The sequence below is a fragment of the Heloderma suspectum genome, chromosome 11 (assembly GCF_057233095.1).
Source record: "Heloderma suspectum isolate Gila_16-S chromosome 11, 16-S_ref, whole genome shotgun sequence".
Classification (NCBI taxonomy): domain Eukaryota; kingdom Metazoa; phylum Chordata; class Lepidosauria; order Squamata; family Helodermatidae; genus Heloderma; species Heloderma suspectum.
This window is the reverse complement of record NC_139468.1, coordinates 23,987,056-24,005,009: the sequence shown is the minus strand read 5'-3', so window position 1 is coordinate 24,005,009 and position 17,954 is coordinate 23,987,056. Positions and strand designations below refer to the sequence as shown.

The 17,954-nt window shown below is 43.6% G+C and overlaps 2 protein-coding genes across 10 annotated transcripts in view; one reads left to right on the top strand and one right to left on the bottom strand.

Moving 5' to 3' along the window:
• The window catches only part of C11H15orf40 (chromosome 11 C15orf40 homolog), a 35,920-nt gene extending 31,528 nt beyond the window's left edge, over positions 1–4,392 (top strand). Inside the window, exon 6 of the transcript XR_014785373.1 lies at positions 13–4,392. The gene's annotated coding sequence lies outside the window, so the exon portion shown is untranslated. The remainder of the gene's footprint in view (positions 1–12) is intronic.
• Positions 4,176–16,025, bottom strand: RAMAC (RNA guanine-7 methyltransferase activating subunit). Of its 9 annotated transcripts, XM_084817213.1 has the most exons (6): positions 15,964–16,025; positions 15,006–15,147; positions 14,437–14,535; positions 12,519–12,665; positions 9,866–10,042; positions 4,176–4,683 (listed from the first exon to the last, which is right to left on the bottom strand). In XM_084817213.1, the coding sequence occupies exons 3-6, from the start codon at positions 14,439–14,441 to the stop codon at positions 4,494–4,496; spliced, it is 519 nt and encodes a 172-aa protein (XP_084673339.1). In that variant the 5' UTR covers positions 14,442–14,535; positions 15,006–15,147; positions 15,964–16,025; the 3' UTR covers positions 4,176–4,493. The 9 variants fall into 9 exon arrangements, with proteins under 9 accessions (XP_084673339.1, XP_084673338.1, XP_084673335.1 ...); XM_084817212.1 differs by lacking the exon at positions 15,006–15,147 and having other exon boundaries at positions 15,660–16,025; XM_084817209.1 differs by lacking the exon at positions 15,006–15,147 and having other exon boundaries at positions 14,279–14,535.
• Positions 16,026–17,954: the final 1,929 nt, after the last annotated feature.

Below are 17,954 nucleotides of genomic sequence, written 5' to 3'. Positions count from 1 at the left end.
TTCTTTATACAGAGGTGTGACTGATGAGAGCCTTTTTATTTCCTCCTATCATGACGTGGCTTCACAACAGTGTGTCTTGGCATTTATATCATGACTAGCAGAGTTGTTTATGTATCCTGCTGAGGAACTTGAGGAAATGGCATTAAAAGGCCCTCTTCTTCCCACACAAAAGAGCTGATCAGATAAAGTGTAAAACAGAAGGGTTCTGGCCTCCTTTTGATTCCATGTCAGGTAAGGATTAGCACTTCAGACTTCAACAAACTGTCTTTTGTCGATCAGGCTACTTCACTCACAGCCAGCCTTACTATTAGATAGAGGTGGTCATCTCAGGCAGATAAATTTGGGTGTCATGAAAGGGCAGAAATTTGGTTTTATTCCCAAGCAGAGCTGCTTATGGGATTTCTGCTTCACGTGCCAAAATATCTTGGCCAGCCTTGGACACTATACACCTTAGATGGGTGGAAGCTGTATTTGTTCTGCCTCAGGCAGCAAAATGTCTTGGGACAGCCCTGATATTTCACAAATTACTATTGCTCAGCTCTAAGGCTTAGCTCAGACCTACTACTGAAACCAGGGTTTGTAGACAAAGACTCACACTTGTGCTTCTCTCTTCCCCACTTCTTTCAGTATAATGCAGGCCTATCCCTAATCCAGGGTAAAACAAACCCAGCTATGTTCTTTAACTTTGGGAGTGGTTCTCAATGTGAGGCTAGGAAATGTAACCACAATTACAAAACTCATGTGGAACTACCTCCTTAGAGAGGCCTGTCAAGGTATCCTTAGGGCTTTTTGAAAAGCTGTACAAATGTTTTATTATATAAAAGTGTTTGATAATTGACAGGGGGAGGGAAGGAGGCTGAAGATAAATTGTATCCTGGCCTCTGCAGTCTCCTCCCCTCCCTGCCCACTAGAATGCCCTGTTTCCTTCTCCTCCAAGGTTGACGTTCCGACCTCGGGGAGACAGCCAGCATGGTTCTCTCTGCACTGGCTACGAGGGGAAGGGGTCTGGGGGTGGATCTCTGACTCCCCCTTCCAAGTGTGGAGTGCTATCTCCGACCTCAGAGGGTGTTTCTGAGCCATCATATGGTAATTGCAACGTTCAGGGACCATAGGATTGCTTTCTAAGTGTTCTGGAGTACTGATTTTTCCCTACAAATGCCTTGGAATGTGAAAGAAACCCAGGAACCAAAAGAAGGCTGTCAAGACAAATGTTTTTTGTGAAAGAATAGCTGCCATATTTCAGTAGCTAGAACGGTGACAAGACTCAAAAATTGTCCTTTATGTACCATCCTACCCACCCCAACTTAAAAAGATGTAAAGCTAATGAGGACCTTGTTTCACTTCAGAAAGGCATATAAGAGACAGAGAGCAGGGACATTCCACCAGCCCTGCTAAAGACCTTCCTTATGAAGGCTGCTCCTCCCTCAACCGTTACTACCACAGCCATTCCAACAGGCTGAGCTGAGGGGGAAGCAGCGCCATTTCACCAGTCCTGTGAAAGATTCCCCCCCCCCTTTCCGTTTTTTCTCATGTGTCATGTCTTTTTAGGCTCTAAGCAAGAAGTATCTTTTTAATTGATTATATGTAGCCCACTCGGGGAGCCCTTTTGACTAAAGAGCAGCATAAAAATACTTCAAATAAATAAATGCAATTAAAATAATGGATTTCAGAAAAGCAAACAAAACAAAACTATTTTGAAATGAAAACGAATAGTCCTGTGACACCTTAAGGCCTGATTTGTTTTGGGATGAGAGAAAAGATTATGGTACAATAAACCTGTTAAGTTTTAAGGTCCTGTATGTAGGATGGATGAGGGTGACCAAGCTGAAACTTAATCCAGACAAGACAGAGGTACTGTGGGTTGGGAAACCAACTACTTCGGATGGAGGTTTACAACTGGTCTTAGATGGTATTGCACTCCCTCTGAAAGACCAAGTGTGCAGTCTGGGAGTCCTCCTGGACTCTGAGCTAACTGGGGAAGCCCAGGTGGCTGTGGTGTCCAGGGGTGCTTTGTACCAGCTTAGGCTGGTACGCCAGCTGCGGCCCTATTTGGAGAGGACGGACCTTGCCTCAGTTATCCATGCACTAGTGACGTCCAGGCTGGACTACCGTAATGCACTATATGTGGGACTGCCTTTGAAGACGGTTGGGAAACTCCAGCTTGTGCAGAATGTGGCTGTCCGAGTATTGGTGGGGGCAAGGTGATTCGATCACATAACGCTTATACTGTGCCAGCTGCACCGGTTACCGGTGCGTTTCCGAGCCCAATTCAAAGTGCTGGTTTTGACCTTTAGGGCACAATCTTATGCAGATAGGTGGCCGCTTCCAAACTCGGAGGCAACCACCTATCCAATGCAGGGCAGGAGTAGCATGGAGGGGATTGTTCCCTCCACGCTTCTCCCGCCCTGCATTTGTGCGTAGACAGCGAATTTCAGCTGTCTAGCTGTGGGAGGGCGAAACAGGGGAGGAGGCTGCCGGACAACACAAACGTGTCGTACCAGCATTTCCGCCCTCCCCGCCACACTGTTTTAGCCGCTCCACACTCCTCTGGTGAGCGGGAGCACGGGGCTGTTCGGCGCTGCCTGTGAGGCAGTGCGGAAGGGGGGGAAGGTCAGTTCTCCAGGAACCAACCTTGGAGTGCAGGCTTCAAGGTCCGTTCCTGGAAAACCAGATACCCTATGGCCATCTAGCCGCTGGCTAGTGGCCATAGGATTGCTCCCTCCAAGCCTTAAATGGTTTGGGACCAAGTTACTTGAAGGACCACCTTCACCCATATCAGCCTGCCTGCACTTTAAAATCAGAGAGAGGCCCTTCTCATTTGTTCACCCATGAAAGCAACCAGGTGGGTGACCACACGTTGATAAATGAGTTCCCCCATGGGCATCTTATTGGCCACTGGGGGAACAGAATGCTGGACCAGACAGGCCTTTGGTCTGATCCAGCATAGCACTTATGTAAAGTGCGACAAGACTCTTCATAGGTTTGCTGCAGCTGACGATCATGGCTGCCCCTCTGGAAGTTACTGTCAGTGCCAGAAGGTATCCTGGTCCACTATCAGGAGTGCTCTACTGGAAGAGATATATCCTGCTTTCGGTGCATGTCCTCACCAGGCATTAGAAATTAGAACCTTTTGTCTCCGCTGGCTGCCTTTGATCACCAAGTCCTTCAGAAGGTTCTGCAGTCATTGATGTAATGGCTTTGAGAAGTTGCCTTCCCAGGATGTACTGCTTTTTAACACACCCATGCTAGCTGCCCCTCTCCCCTCTGGACTTAGTTGTGGATTTCTCATTCTTTTGAGAGGAGGAGGGCTGCTAGTCTGGGGTTTCATCTATGAATGCTCCATTTGTGTTTTAGACCCCAAGATAGGAGGCTGTTAATCTCCAGGGAGCAGACTGTTTGTTCCTCTCTGGTTCTCTCCAGCTTTGCATCTAGCCCTTTCTTTAAAACTGTCAGTTGTCATTCTCTCTCTCTCTATATATATATATATATGTGTGTGTGTGTGTGTCTGTGTGTGTGTTGCTTATTCTCAGCTCTCTCCCCCCAACTTTTTCGTTTGCTGTTAATGGCAGACTTCTTCTCAGTCATTGTGTGAGGAGAGTGAGGAGGAGATCTTCCTTTTCAAGTCTCGAGACAGCTTTCCCAGCCCAGAGGAGGGGCTTTCCCCCATGCAAGGTACCCTGCTTCCCTTAAGAAGAGAAATGCACAGGTAAGTCCAGAATGTCATCAAGTCACTGGACTTTATTCCGCACTGTACAACATGACAGCCAATTTAGCAAGGACCCTGAGAAATAAGATAGCAGGATAAACAGATTTAAGAGGACACAATTTAATCAAGATGAATCTTGCATTTTAAAAAACAAACGTAAATGCTGCATTGTTTTCCATTATTTCCTCTTACTTTAACATTTTAACTCATCCGTTATTTGCGAGTTAAACTAAAAATAAAACCAACAGTGCCACAAGGATTAAAAAAAAATCTTTCAGAATCATCAAGCTGAAACGCCATGAGCCTATTAGCAGTAGCAAAACAAAACAAAAAAGGCCAAAAAATAAAAATACAACCTGCATGTATTTCTGTAAAGCTGTTAATACTGATGTTAATCATTCTTCTACCCATTGGCAACACAGTGGTGTGAGACAGAATTTCAGAAAGAACAGCCCCTTTTTTGCTGAGGGTTATTGCCAACTTTTTCCGATACAAAGCACATTTCTGTTTCCCCCAAACCGTGTACAAATAACATGCTAGAGTTGCAAGGGAATGCAAGGTAGCAAGTTCACAGTTTAGCTTTTGTACTTTCGTTTCACAATCTCGTGCCTCCTTTTGTAAACGTGCGCTACAGAAATACATCAAGATGTGTTTTTTAAAAATGACAACAAAACTATATTTTCCTATGTTACATACAAAAATCTAAAACTGAATAAAGGAAACATTTACATCTGACAGAATGAAGGAGACTGGTTATTATACTGGACCCTCAATGCAAGTCACCATACTAGTAATGGCCCTGAAAATAAGAACTGTAACCATGTGGTACTCGTCCATGTTGGGAGTAGGAAGACTGTCCTTGTCTGTGCTGCTGGTAGTTGTTCCCCCAGCCTCTGTCTTGCCATTGACTGGATCTATAGCCTCCTTGCCGGTCATATCTGTCTCCTCTTCCTCTAAATTGTCTGCGATCTCTGAATCTGTAATGGGGAAACTTGCATGTATATAATTTATTTTTAAAGCATATCACATACATTATCTCAGCAGGATGGATTAAAATCAATATTAAAAGTTATCTGAAAAAGAAAATGGTTTTATCTAAATCAGACTTTTAAAAAATTGTATATTTTTATTTTTTTATATTTCTATGCCACCCCATAGCTGAAGCTCTCTAACTAACCAAGTTTCTCTTAAAAAATAACTTGGCTGATGTTAAATAAACTAATTATAAGCATGTTAAATTAATCTCAAACAGTTAAGTTAATTTCAAACAGTTAACCTCTAACTTAAATCCATGCTCTCTACCAGGTACATTGAGCTGAAGGAGGCTTTTCTACATAAATGAAGAATCAATTTGATCATTTCACAAATACGAATATTTACACTCGACCTGATTGACACCATTACTTAGGACAGCCTTCCTGAACCTGGTGCCCTTCAGATGTGTTGGACTGCAACTCCCATCATTCCCAGCCACCATGGCCATCTGGAGGGCACTAGGTTCGGGAAGGTTGGTTTAGGAAATATATGTAGCAGGATCAATGGGAAATATGATTTAAAATCGGCCTTTCTCTCTTGCTGATTTGTTCATGATGTAAACCATTCATTAAAATCGATCTTCCCGGTATCTCGGTAATCCTTTTATAAGGCCTGCTGACTGGGGCATGCTGGGAATCATAGTCCAATACACCTGGAGGGCACCAGGTTCAGGAAGGCAGCACTAAAGCAACAGCAGCCCCCGCTAGCCAGATATTTGGCACCCCTCTGCCCTGGTTCTTGCAGTCCCAGGCAGACAGCAAAATCAGGTTTAACTAGTTCCTGATGGGTTGTTGTTCACGGCTGGTGTGCTATGTTTGGCCAACTGGTTCTCAACTTATTTTATTTTCTATTTTATGTGTTACATTTTTATCCCACCTTTCCTCCAAGGAGCCCAAGGCAGCATACATTATCCTCTTCCTCTCCATTTTATCCTTACAACAGCTCTCTGAGGTAGGTTAGACTGACAATCAGTGACTGGCCCAAAGTCACGCAGTGAGCTTCATAGCAGAGCGGGGACAAGAACCTGGGTCTCCCCAGTCCTAGTCTGTCACTCTAATCCCTACACCACACTGTACAGGCCTAAACAATATCCAAGTGATAGTGGCTTTTCTAGAGACACCAAGTGAGTTGGACCGAGATGAGAAACCCCTGGCTGACACTCTTAGCTACTGCAGAAGAAATGGGAGAGGGAGCAATCAAAGAAGCAGAGAAAAGGGGAGGCAAAACCTTGAAGTGGTACTGTAAAATGTCCTTATGAAATGTCCAACATGTTTCAGTAAAGACCTTATTCATGGGCACACCAATGCAGTTTTCCTATTAAGGCAACATCTTTCCATCTTTACTGAAAAGTTTCAGTCATTTTTTGCCTCTTAACTACCACACCACAGAGTATCAGTACTACATTTCTTCCAGACATGGGTCACAATCCAGTGATACGGGCATCTGCCAATACTGCTAAGAAGCATGTGAGTTCATCAGTCTGTCCCAGTCTCTTCACACACACACCCCGATCTGTTCTAGTTGTCCGTTTGTATTTTTCCAGAGTTTTTGTCTTGCGTTTGCCTTTTATGCAACATGGTAGTAGGGGGGCTGAAGGGTATCTGATTGTCAGCTTGTAGCCTGGGGAAAATTGGGAAGCCTCTGCCAAGGGTAAATTAGAAGTTAAACCTGTCTTCCAGCCAGGAGGAGGTGCTTCCCCAGAAGTTGAGACTGTCCTCTGAAGGAATGGAAACTTACAGTAAGACCTTTCCTTTCAGCAGTTTGTTCTGTCAAACAGCAAAGAAGCTCTTTTTTAAAACCCTGGGTATTTGGCAAGAGGAAGAGACCTGATAAACGCCAATGCCTGTGGATCTCTTTATCACAACCCTAAGACAATTGACTGCTTCACAGATAATCTCTTCAATTTACGACCTGGCACTTGGTCACTTTTATATTTAAACTAAAAACAATCTTTTAAAAAGAAAAAAAAAACAAACATTAGAAAAGAACATCTTGATCTTTATCAGCTGTTTCCCCAGTGCACTCTAGAAAATGCCAAGGAATTAAAAGGAATGAAGCAACTAGCCAAATAAATGTTTTCTCCAATTTAAAAGGTTTTGCAAGATGACTTGCTGGAGGCTGAGACAACAATTATATGTGGAAGGAACCAGGTTCAATCTCCAGAGAAAAGGATCTTCAGTGGTTGGGCTGAGATGACCTGCCTCCAAGGCTGCTGGGGAACCACTGCCAGAATGGATAGTACTAGTACTGGATGAACTTACCTGAAATGAATTTGTTATTTCCTCAGAAAGTAACAAATTCATCCATGTAATCATGGACGACAGTTCTCCTTTAATTTGATATCTCATTCTGTGTATATGAGTTTTTGTGCATGAGCAATATCAAATATATATCAAATATCAGTGACAGATTTTACTTTCTTGGGCTCCAAGATCACCGCAGACGGTGACTGTAGCCATGAAATTAAAAGACGCTTGCTCCTTGGGAGGAAAGCTATGGCCAACCTAGACAGCATAGTAAGAAGCAGAGACATCACCTTGCCGACAAAGGTCCGTCTAATCAAAGCTATGGTTTTCCCAGTAGTAATGTATGGCTGTGAGAGCTGGACTATAAGGAAGGCCGAGCGCCGAAGAATTGATGCTTTCGAACTGTGGTGCTGGAGAAGACTCTTACGAGTGCCCTGGACTGCAAGGACGTCCAATCAGTCCATCCTAAAGGAAATCAACCCTGAGTGCTCATTGGAAGGACAGATAATGAAGCTGAAGCTCCAATATTTTGGCCACCTAATGCGAAGAGAAAACTCCCTGGAAAAGACCCTGATGCTGGGAAAGACTGAAGGCAAAAGGAGAAGGGGACGGCAGAGGATGAGATGGCTAGATAGCATCACGGATGCAATGAATATGAACTTGAGCACGCTCCGGGAGAGAGCGCAGGACAGGAAGGCCTGGCGTGCTATGGTCCATGGGGTCACGAAGAGTCGGACACGACTGAACGACTGAACAACAACAACAACAACAACTATCAAACTGCATCTTGAGAGCTGTAGTTTGGAACTGTGTAATGCATCATGATGTCATGTGTCACCACGTTATGTACCCCTTCCTGATTGGTTGTTCCCACATAGCCTTTTTACATAATGTTTACTCGCCATCGCTAATTGGTATATGGAGGAGAGAGAGATGGATTGGTATATGGAGGTGTATACAACCTACATGGCTGTTTCTTCAAACATGCTTGTTTTATGGAAAGAGGTCAAATGCCAACCTTTCCCTAAAGGGTGAAAGTGATATCACATTTCCTCCAGAAAGAAAAGGGTTAAACCAACCAACTTAGTGCATGTGCAGAAATATTGTAGTTAGATGCAGACTGTGAATGCTCCAAAGCTTGCAATCCATTCCCAAATTAGTAACACATTTGTAAGACAGCGATCCAAGCTTGCTACAAAAGTAAGCATTACCAATGCATGAATTTCACCCAACTAATTATGAAATTCGGTGGTATCACCACACAATACCAAGCTAGATGGATGAATGATTTGACTCCATCTAAGGCACCTTCGTACGTGCAAAAACTTCTGATTCTGGAATGGAACATTAAAGTTAAAGCTAAACTTATGTATAAACCATCTCACTCACATGGCTTAAATACTCTGAAATCCAATACAAGCAATACCAAAAGCAATCTAATGCACAATGTCCTTTTTCATGTCCAACGCACCAGCAGCCAAGATTAAGTTCAAACTAAGAAGAGCAGTATGTATAGCCTGGAGTTTTTTTAAAAAAGGGTGGGAGAGGAAAAGGATGACTCAGAATTGTTAGGTTTCCCTTTTGCCCCTGCTGCAAACTTCAGAACCCAAATCAAAACACAGACAAAAGGCTTCAATTCTCAGCTTTTACTTCACTACTTCAATGGGTCATACAGATGCAAAATGGTCTGTGACTCACAGTCTACAAAAGAAACGCCTCCAGGGAGTTCAAAGGAAAGCTACGAAAGGTGCCCACGGTTTGAAGAAGGTGGCTGAACTATCCTAACTTAACGGGGGGGGGGGGGGAAATCTCCCTCTCTCTCATGACACCTCTAAGCGCTGCTGTTGACGCTGAGCCAATCGGGCAGACTGCCTAAGCTCCGCCCCTGCCATCTCTCTCTTGGCTCTGTGTCTGGTGTCTAAGGATTCAAGTTCTCCCACCTCTGCCTCCCCCTGTTCGCTATCTCTCACAGGGCTGTGTGAAGAGGGGCCCTCTCCGTCCACCTGTGCCTCTGAAGCCTGGGAAACTTCCTCTCCCACATTTTTCAGCTCTTCCTCAGAATCTGAACTGCTCTGCCACTCTCTCTGCTCAGTGGCAACCCCAACAAGAATATTTTCAGAAGGTATAAAATCCCAAGTGCTTAGTAGCGGGGGATGATGTATACTCGACAGTCGCAAAGAATCACAAGAAATGCAGATCAAGCTATACAGAGTATGTCAAATGTTATCTAAGAATGCAAATTAAATCTTCTTTGGACAACTAGGAAAAATATTTAGTCTGCTGCCTTGCACAGCTATTTTTCTGTTAATAATTATGCCATGGAAGGCAAGCTATTTGGCTTATTAGGAAAGACTGGGTCTCTTTTTCTCTGCCACAAGAAAAATCACTTCATGACCAACCAAGCAATAGCTCCCAGGGCAATCTTTCCAAGAGTTTCAGTTCATTCCTTTTGGCATAACGATAACTTTGCCTCAGCCCTACACAGAATGCAAAACTACTGGCAGTGTCACTTAAGCAGAGGCCTAGAATTTTTTTCCCCTGGAGAAATAATTACTCTGGAAACAAACTCAAAGCATCAGCAACCAGTGGCCCCATAAGGCATTCTATCTGGCCCTCAGTTGCCAACCAAGAGGTCGAGGGTGCTGTGGAGAACAGTGCCTTCAGCTAATGATTGAGCCAAGAGTCCATTTGCAGAGAAGATAAGTTGAATGATCCTAGCCTATCACCCACTAACTCCTCCACTGAATGGCCCTACAGTAAAACTAGATGCTGCCCAGAGCAACACAGTGAATATATACATATTTATATATTGCCAAAATCTTTTTAAAATTTTCTGTCAATGAAAAGAAACCGAGCTTTCAAAAAATAAAGATAGTACCTATCTCTGTATTGCTGGCTACCACCAGACCTCTTTCTCCAGTCTTCTATTAAGGGAGGTGGATCTGCAGGACATTGGACATATTTCTGATATTCTTCATCTTCTGAAGTAAATCGATTTGCAAACATCTTTTCATATTTCTGAAGGATTTCAGATACAGAAGGCATGGTGGGTTCTCTAGAGGTACAAAAGAAAGTATCAAGCTAAATTTCTGTGGAAGTTACTCTGTTAAAGTTGTTGACAAGCTGGATTGCAAGATGGGTTGAATAGCACAGGATGGGAAAGGTTTCAGTTTCATGCTTCAAGTTCAGCTCTTCTAGGATCAAGGCAGTAATCACAATGTCACACACATAACCATGTGCTGCTTTCAGCAACATGAACAAGAATTTCAGTGATTCTGGGCAAGCAATTTATACAACCAACATTAGATTATTCCTAGAAAACCAGGCACAGACTTGCTCTGTATCAGAGATGCAGAACCTCTTTCAGACCAAGGGCCAAATTCCATTTCGGAGATGCTCTCACAGGCCACATTCCAGTGGTGGGCTGCAACAAAGCCAAAAGGGACAGGACCAAAAACACCAAAATACCACCATATTTTAGCTTAAAGCTCTTACTGCCAGTAACTAAGCCTTAGGAGAGGCATTTCAACCTTTCAGAATGGGGCAGGGGGAATGGACGGGACTGCAGAAAAGCTTGGAAAGCACCAAACAATAGGTATGGGGAAAGGGGCATGGCCATCTGGAGAACCCTGGAGGGCTGGATTCAGCCCATGAGCCTGAGGTTTTGCCCCCCTGTTCTATATCAAGGCTACTCAAGGTGTGACCTACCAAGTTGAGTGCAGCTCACATCAGCCACGTACTGTGGCCTGCCAGGTGCTTGGCAGCTTCCCTATAGCCAGAGATGTTTAAGAGTGTTGTCGATGAATTGAGAGAGGCAACACTTCTCATGGTGTGCACAGTTATTCCCCCCCTACTTTCATCTCTGGTCAATCAGGTTTTCAGGTTATTGAAACAATACAAACAACCGTGAAACCTGTTTCTCAGAAGTGAAATTGGTATGCGTACACACAACTGCATTCAGCCTTCAAAAAAAACCACTGTATCTAGTGATATCCAAGGTAGGTAAAAACCACAAAACCACACACTGTCATACAATACTAGACATCTTGTGTGAAGCTCGGTTCACAAGTTGTGCAGGCTTGTTTCCATATCAGATATGGTGAACGTATGGCCCTCCAGACGTTTCCGACTGCAACTCCCAACATCTCTCACTGTGAACATTGCTGTTTAAAGCTGATGTGAGTTGCAGTCCAACAACATTTGGAGGGTCCCATATTCCCCACCCCTGTTCTATATAATCTGAGGTTACTCCTGACTCCAGAGTAGGTCATAACCTCTAGGTAATTTTGGGAGTAACTCTTAAGTGAACCATGCATTTATATCCCATCCTTCAACACATGTATTCGCAGGGTAGCTATCAGAATACCAAGATTTTTCATCTGTTAGAAAGGTACAACAGAATCAAAGATATTGTGTTAGACAGATTAAGAGCCTACAATGAATTGAGTTCTCCTTTGAGAACCTGCCTCCCTCCATCACAAGAAATATAAAGTTGGTTAATGTTAACTTTAGATGGGGTATAGTATTTAAGAGGCCAAAACTCCACTGGTTGCAACAGTAAAATACTTAGGGAGATATTCAACCTAGGCCACTGATTCTCAAAACTGTGGGATCCCTCGTGAGCCACAGACCTTGGCAAGACTACAGTTTCTCTCAGTGAGAGCTCTGATTAGGCCAGGAGGCAGAGCGCCAATAATATTATTCAATATATTAAGACAGTACAACTCCCTTGTCTTATAAATTCTAGGGTGTGCATGAAACATTTCTTTTGCAAGATGTCCTACTTATAACAATTACCATTTATACAGCACTGTAGGTTGCTCAAAGGTTACTGTATTTATATTCCGCACCTTTGATTTACTGTATTTATATTCCACACCTACAGTATTCCTACAGCAGCTTACAATTAAAATGAAAACTTAAAACACAATCAAATTACAATATACAGATACTCAAGGACTTAAAACCATAGCCATTTCAGTAACGATTAAAACAACTCTGTAAGGTTAGCCAGTATTATTATCTCCATACTACAGCTCAGAGCTTAGCCGCTATGCTACAGCAGCTCTTTCGTTCCTTAGAAACTTTCCCTCAGGGACCTGGACATAAGCTTTAATCTAATGCCATAATTTTTCCTCCATTTTCTGTGTAATCTTTATGCTCCTGAGCGGAGAGAATAAATTTGGCAGAGAGTCTTTATAGTTTCTCAGTGTGCTAACATTTAAAAAACAGTGACCTAGGCTTTTTTCAGATTTTTAATTTTGAATAGGTGTGGTTCTGCTTTGCATGCGTCCCTCCACATGCTCATCTGTCAGATTTCCATTTGAGTGTTCTGTTCTTAATTATGAATGTCTGTAGTTAAAACAGATGGACACTAACAATTGTAAGCACGTGATTAAAATTATGCAACCAATAGGTTAAATAATTTAGTTTTTGCCATTTCGCATTGGCTTATGATTCCTCCGTAATGTACTCTTACAACTTCCCATAAGCAAACAAAAAAAATGGTAAGAGGAATGTTACCACCAGACCTGTTTAGCCAGTCTTCTACTACAGGAGGTGGATCTGCAGGGCACTGGACATATTTCTGATATTCCTTGTCTTCTGAAGTATATCGATGAATAGACATCTCTTCATAATTCTGAAGGATATCAGTTGTGGAAGCCATTTTGTAATCTCTGCAGATATAAAAAGCTATTTTGACAATCTTTGAAAGTCAAATACCTGTGGGTATTACCTGTGGGCTAAAATTGTTGAACATCTAGATATTCAGAACTCATTAAACAGTATAACATGAGAAAGGTTTATCTCCCTCCCCTCCTCCCGAGAGTGATGTCAGCTATTTAGCCTCTAAGCTATGTGTGTAATATATATTATGAATGCAAAACTCCATCCTCATTCTCACTAATCTGGATTCAGATCCTGAGTCTCCCCACAACTGGGGAAACTATCCTTGTACACTTTAACAGTGGTGGCTGGTGAATTTTGGAGTTGGTGGTGCTGTAGTGAGGGTGTATGTGTGTACTCTGTGTAGTCTATATTTTTTTCACACATAGCATGTGCCACTTCATCACACCAGTGCATTTTTCTTGTGCCTGTACATGCTTTGGGAGATATCATCCTCCACCCAGTGAATAATCATAGGAATCCCCACCCTACCTTAGGGATCATATCTTCCAAATCATTACCATTACATGAGACCTTGCAGGCAGGAAAGTGCCTTGGGACCTATGTAGAGTGCATTTCCTTCGTTAATGAATAAGCAAGCCAGGTGCTCACTCCCCATCCCACTTCAGAGATCATTTATCTACCACATAGTGAGTTGGAAGTATCATCTTGAAATTTACTTCTCAAGAAATACTGGTGCTCCGAATGAGTAGAACAATTCACTCTTTTACTATTCTTTAACTATCCAAACTGCAAACTGAAAGGGTGGTTAAATGGTAAATACCTACAGCTAGTACAAAAATGGAACATAGCTTAAATTCCGAAGGGCCGAAAAGTACAAAGATAGCATTATTTATTAAACATATCTTAAACCACCCCTCATCCTAACAGAAATCTAGGTGGTATACATGCCATAAATACAACATAGTAAAACATCATAAAAAAACATATCAGAGGAATAAAAACAACAAAAGATTAAGATTATGCAACTTTAAAACATGTGAGCAGATAAGTTTTAACCTGGCAATGGAGTGATAGTAATGTCAGAGCCTGTCAAGCTTTTATGGGGAGAGCACTCCAAAGACAGGGAGGCCCTTTCCCTTGTTCCTACACAACACACTTCCTCCTCTGCAGATCTTAAGATACAGGTAGGTTAGTATAGATATTTGCTCCTTCAGGTATTTGGATCCCAAGCTGTTTAACATCTTAAAGGTAAGCACCAGCACTGGATTCGGAAGTGAACAGGCAGCCAATGTAGCTCTTTAAGGATTATTCTAATATGATCCCATGTAGCCATACCAATTAGAATTCTGGCAGCCACATTCTGCACTAGTTGAAAGTTCTGGGTTGCCATCAAGAGCAGCTCCACATACAACACATTACAATGATCCAATCAGGACGTTATCAGACAACTGAACACTGTGGCCAGACTATCTCTTCGTAAGATATGTTTGGAGCCAGTGAGACAGCCAAAGCTGGTAAAAAGCACTCTGTACCACCAACACTGCCTGGGCTTCAAGTGACAATGCTGGATCAAGGGGTGCCTCCAAACTACATACCTCTTTCGTGCAACCCCATCTGGAACACATTATACACCTCATTCTTGGACACGAGAACCACCTACCCACACAGTGCATCTGTCCTGTCAGGATTCACCTTCAGTTTATTGGCCCTCATCCAGCCCATTACAGACTCCAGGCACATGTAAAGCTTCATCTGACTCAGATGACATAGAACTGAGTGCCATCAGCATATTGATCCCACTTCAAACTCTCTGCTGACCTCATCCCGTGTCTTCATCGAGATCTTACAGAGCATGGAGGACAACATGGAACCTTGCAGGACTCAAGAACGTAAATGCCATGGGGTTGAGCAAAGCACCTACAATACACAGGCAATCAATCTTATAATAAAATAATAAAATGGAACATTCACTTTAAATTTTCACATTACTACTACACTGAGGTATGCCAGGCCAGGAATGTGAATTATGAGCATGATCCTATGCATGTCTACTCAAAAGTAATTTCCATTAATCTCAACAATCTCAGGTAAACCTGCTTCGAGAATCCCACTTTGAAAATATGAAAGCTTGTACTTAACAGATTGTCTCTAGCATCAGTGTTTTTAGCCAGGCCAAGAAAATGGTTTGAGTCAGGCACAAAATCAGAAACTGGGTTGAATGCTAGAGCTCAGTCAGAGAAACATAACTTCTAAGCATTAGCAAAATGCTTATATTTCACCACAACTGTAACAGCCAATTGCCTGTTTACACCACTGAGACGGCCTGGTTCATTTAGCGATCACAACTTTTAATAACCTACCTTGGCCACAATCCTAAGCATACTTACCTTCTGGTAAGTCCTACTAAGTTTACTTCTGAGTAAACTTGTTTAGGATTGTAGTCAGTCCAATATCCTGTTAACTGGACAACCAGATGCCTCTGGGGAGCTCACAATGGGAAACTCTGCTTCTCCCTCCACCTGTATTTAGCTATTAAGAGTATTTTGAGGGGTGGCAGGGTGGCAAGAAGATAGATATCGATTTGATTTGCAGTAGATTGGCAAGGATTTCAGACTCCCAATTATTTGAAAATAGCAACAACAAAATGACTCCCTCCCCCCACCTAAATTATAATGCTGAAATGAAGCCAGCTTTAGTTAACCAGGAGTGGATTTTTGTGTGGAAGGACCATGAGCTGCATTCAGTTCCGGCACACGGAACAAATTCCTGGGCTCACAATTCTTTAATTTCAAGTGCATGCCTTTTGCACCAGGCTCTGGTTGATGGGTCTCAGGCCTGAAGATTGCCCACCACTGCTTTTAAGTGGCTATTCATTTGCACCAAGGGCTCTTTGGAAAGACGCACTAATTATTGTGAGTGCAGAACTTGCAGTAAGAGCCAGAGACATAACGAGGGAGGAGGTAAAGATTCGGGGGAAGGCAACCACTCCTGTTACAGCTGGAGACTTGTCCCCGCTCATAATCTCTCCAACATCCCCCTACCCATAACATATGCGTGCGGGTGGGCTGCAGGTTCTCTGGCCATGTACAGAGGCGCTCTTCTCTGCCAGCTCGTCGTGATCCAGAAAACGAACCCTCTGGTGGAAGACACAAACACCAGCCAGTCCCGGGTTGGAATGTCTGTTCAAATTAAACCCTGGACTGCAGCCTCAAGGCACCACAGGTTTCAGGAGGGGGGGGGCCTATGGCCACGTGACCTTCTACCCCCCCCCCCCCGCTACCTCAACCCTCGATGAAGCGCGCGGGGGGGGGGGGAAGAGGGAGAGAAAGAATAAAAACCCCTCACCCTCGATCAGGCGATAACAGCCTCCGCTTCTTCCGCCCGCGGAAGCTTCCCACTTCCGGCTCGGCCTCGCCCCGCCCATGTGGGCCGGTGGGCGGAGCTTGGTGCAATTCGGAAAGGCGGCGCTCGCCTGTCCTTTGCCGTGCGGAGCTCGCTCGCTCGCTCGCGCGCGCGGCGGGCGGTTCCCCCGGGCTTCCGCAGGCCCCCCTCAGCCCCTAGTGGTCGAACCGAAGGCGGCTCAGAACAATAATAGACCACAAATACTTATCAAAATGCAGCATTGCTCGCTGAGGTGATGGCAGGGAAGCCTCTCAGTTCGAGTCAAGAGGTCTCCATTCCAAACAATAAATAAATATTAAAAGTATAATGTTGCTGTTGCCTCAGGTGTGACAGGGAGCGTAACCGCTCACTTTAGGGCCCTCGAGTGAGGCAGTCTGCACCTAAGCATGAAATAAGTATCACGATATAACGCTGCTCGCTGAGGTGATGGCAGGGAAGCCTCTCAGTTCGAGTCAAGAGGTCTCCATTCCAAACAATAAATAAATATTAAAAGTATAATGTTGCTGTTGCCTCAGGTGTGACAGGGAGGGTAACCACTCACTTTGCTGAGCTCGAGTTAGAGAGTCAGCACCTAAGCATAAAATAAATTTAAAAATATAACACTGCTTGCTGTGGGGAAGGCAGGGAAGCCTCTCGGTTCAAGTCAAGGGGTCATCGCACTGCGAACAATAAATAAATATCAAAATATAATATTCCTGCTGCCTCCGGTGTGACAGGGAGGGTAACCACTCACTTTCGTGAGCTTGAGTCAGGGAGTCAGCACCCAAGCATAACATAAATATCAAAATACAGTATCGCTGCCGCCGCCACCTGAGACAAAGGGCCTGTACCTAAATTTCAGAATATAGTATTGTTGCTGAATGGATGGGGAGAGAAACTTCTCGGCTCGATTCAAGGGGTTGGCACTCCAAACAATATATAAATATCAAAATGCAATATTGCTGCTCCCTGAGGTGTAATAAGGAGGAAAACCTATCTATTTTAAATCTGGTACTGTATTTTAAATCTTTGCGCTGCTGCTAGGTTCTATTTGGTTTTTATTTATTCATTTTTATACTGTAATTTGAAACTTTCAAATGTGATATTCTATTTCATCGTCTTGTATTTTATAGTTTTCATTGTTGTGAACTTCGGCTATTGGGCAGGATAGAACTGAAATAAATAAAGCCACTCACTCAGCTGACCTCAAGTCAAGGGAGTCAGCACCTAAACATGAATCATAGAATCATAGAATAGTAGGGTTGGAAGGGGCCTACAAGGCCATTGGGTCCAATCCCCTGCTCAATGCAGGAATCCAAATCAGAGCATCCCTGACAGATGACTGTCCAGCCTCGTCTTGAATGCCTCCAGTGTGGGAGAACCCCCCACCTCCCTAGGTTATGGGTTCCATTATCATATTGCTCTAACAGTCAGGAAGCTTTTCCTGATGTTCAGCCAGAATCTGGCTTCCTGTAGCTTGAGCCCATGATTCCATGTCCTGCACTCTGGGATGATCAAGAAGAGATCCTGGCCTTCCTCTCTGGGGCAACCTTTCAAGTACTTGAAGAGTGCTATCCTATCTCCCCTCAGTCTTCTCTTCTCAAGGATAAACATGCCCAGTTCTTTCAGTCTCTCCTCATAGGGCTTTGTTTCCAGTCCCCTGATCATCTTTGTTGCCCTCCTCTGAACCCTCTCCAGTTTGTCTGCATCCTTCTTAAAGTGTGGTGCCCAGAACTGGACACAGTACTCCAGATGAGGCCTAACCAGTGCTGAGTAGAGAGGAACTAGTACTTCCCGGGATTTGGAAGCTATGCATCTATGAATGCAGCCCAAAATAGCATTTGCCTTTTTTTGCCCCATCTTGTAACATTTTGCCCCAGCATTTGCCCCATCTTGTAACTGTGCATTTAGTTCTGCACCTTTTTCCTAGGTGCAGAACTAGGAAATAAATATCA

What these genes read in the sequence shown, in the direction of transcription:
- RAMAC (XM_084817209.1), bottom strand. Translation starts at nt 14,370, where the DNA reads ATGAAGCTTTACATGTGCCTGGAGTCTGTAATGGGCTGGATGAGGGCC. An exon ending in GTAGAAGACTGGCTAAACAG is followed by an intron (nt 10,043 to 12,518) that starts GTCTGGTGGTAA and finishes TTGTACCTCTAG; the next exon opens with AGAACCCACCATGCCTTCTG. An exon ending in AGCCAGCAATACAGAGATAG is followed by an intron (nt 4,684 to 9,865) that starts GTACTATCTTTA and finishes TCCCCATTACAG; the next exon opens with ATTCAGAGATCGCAGACAAT.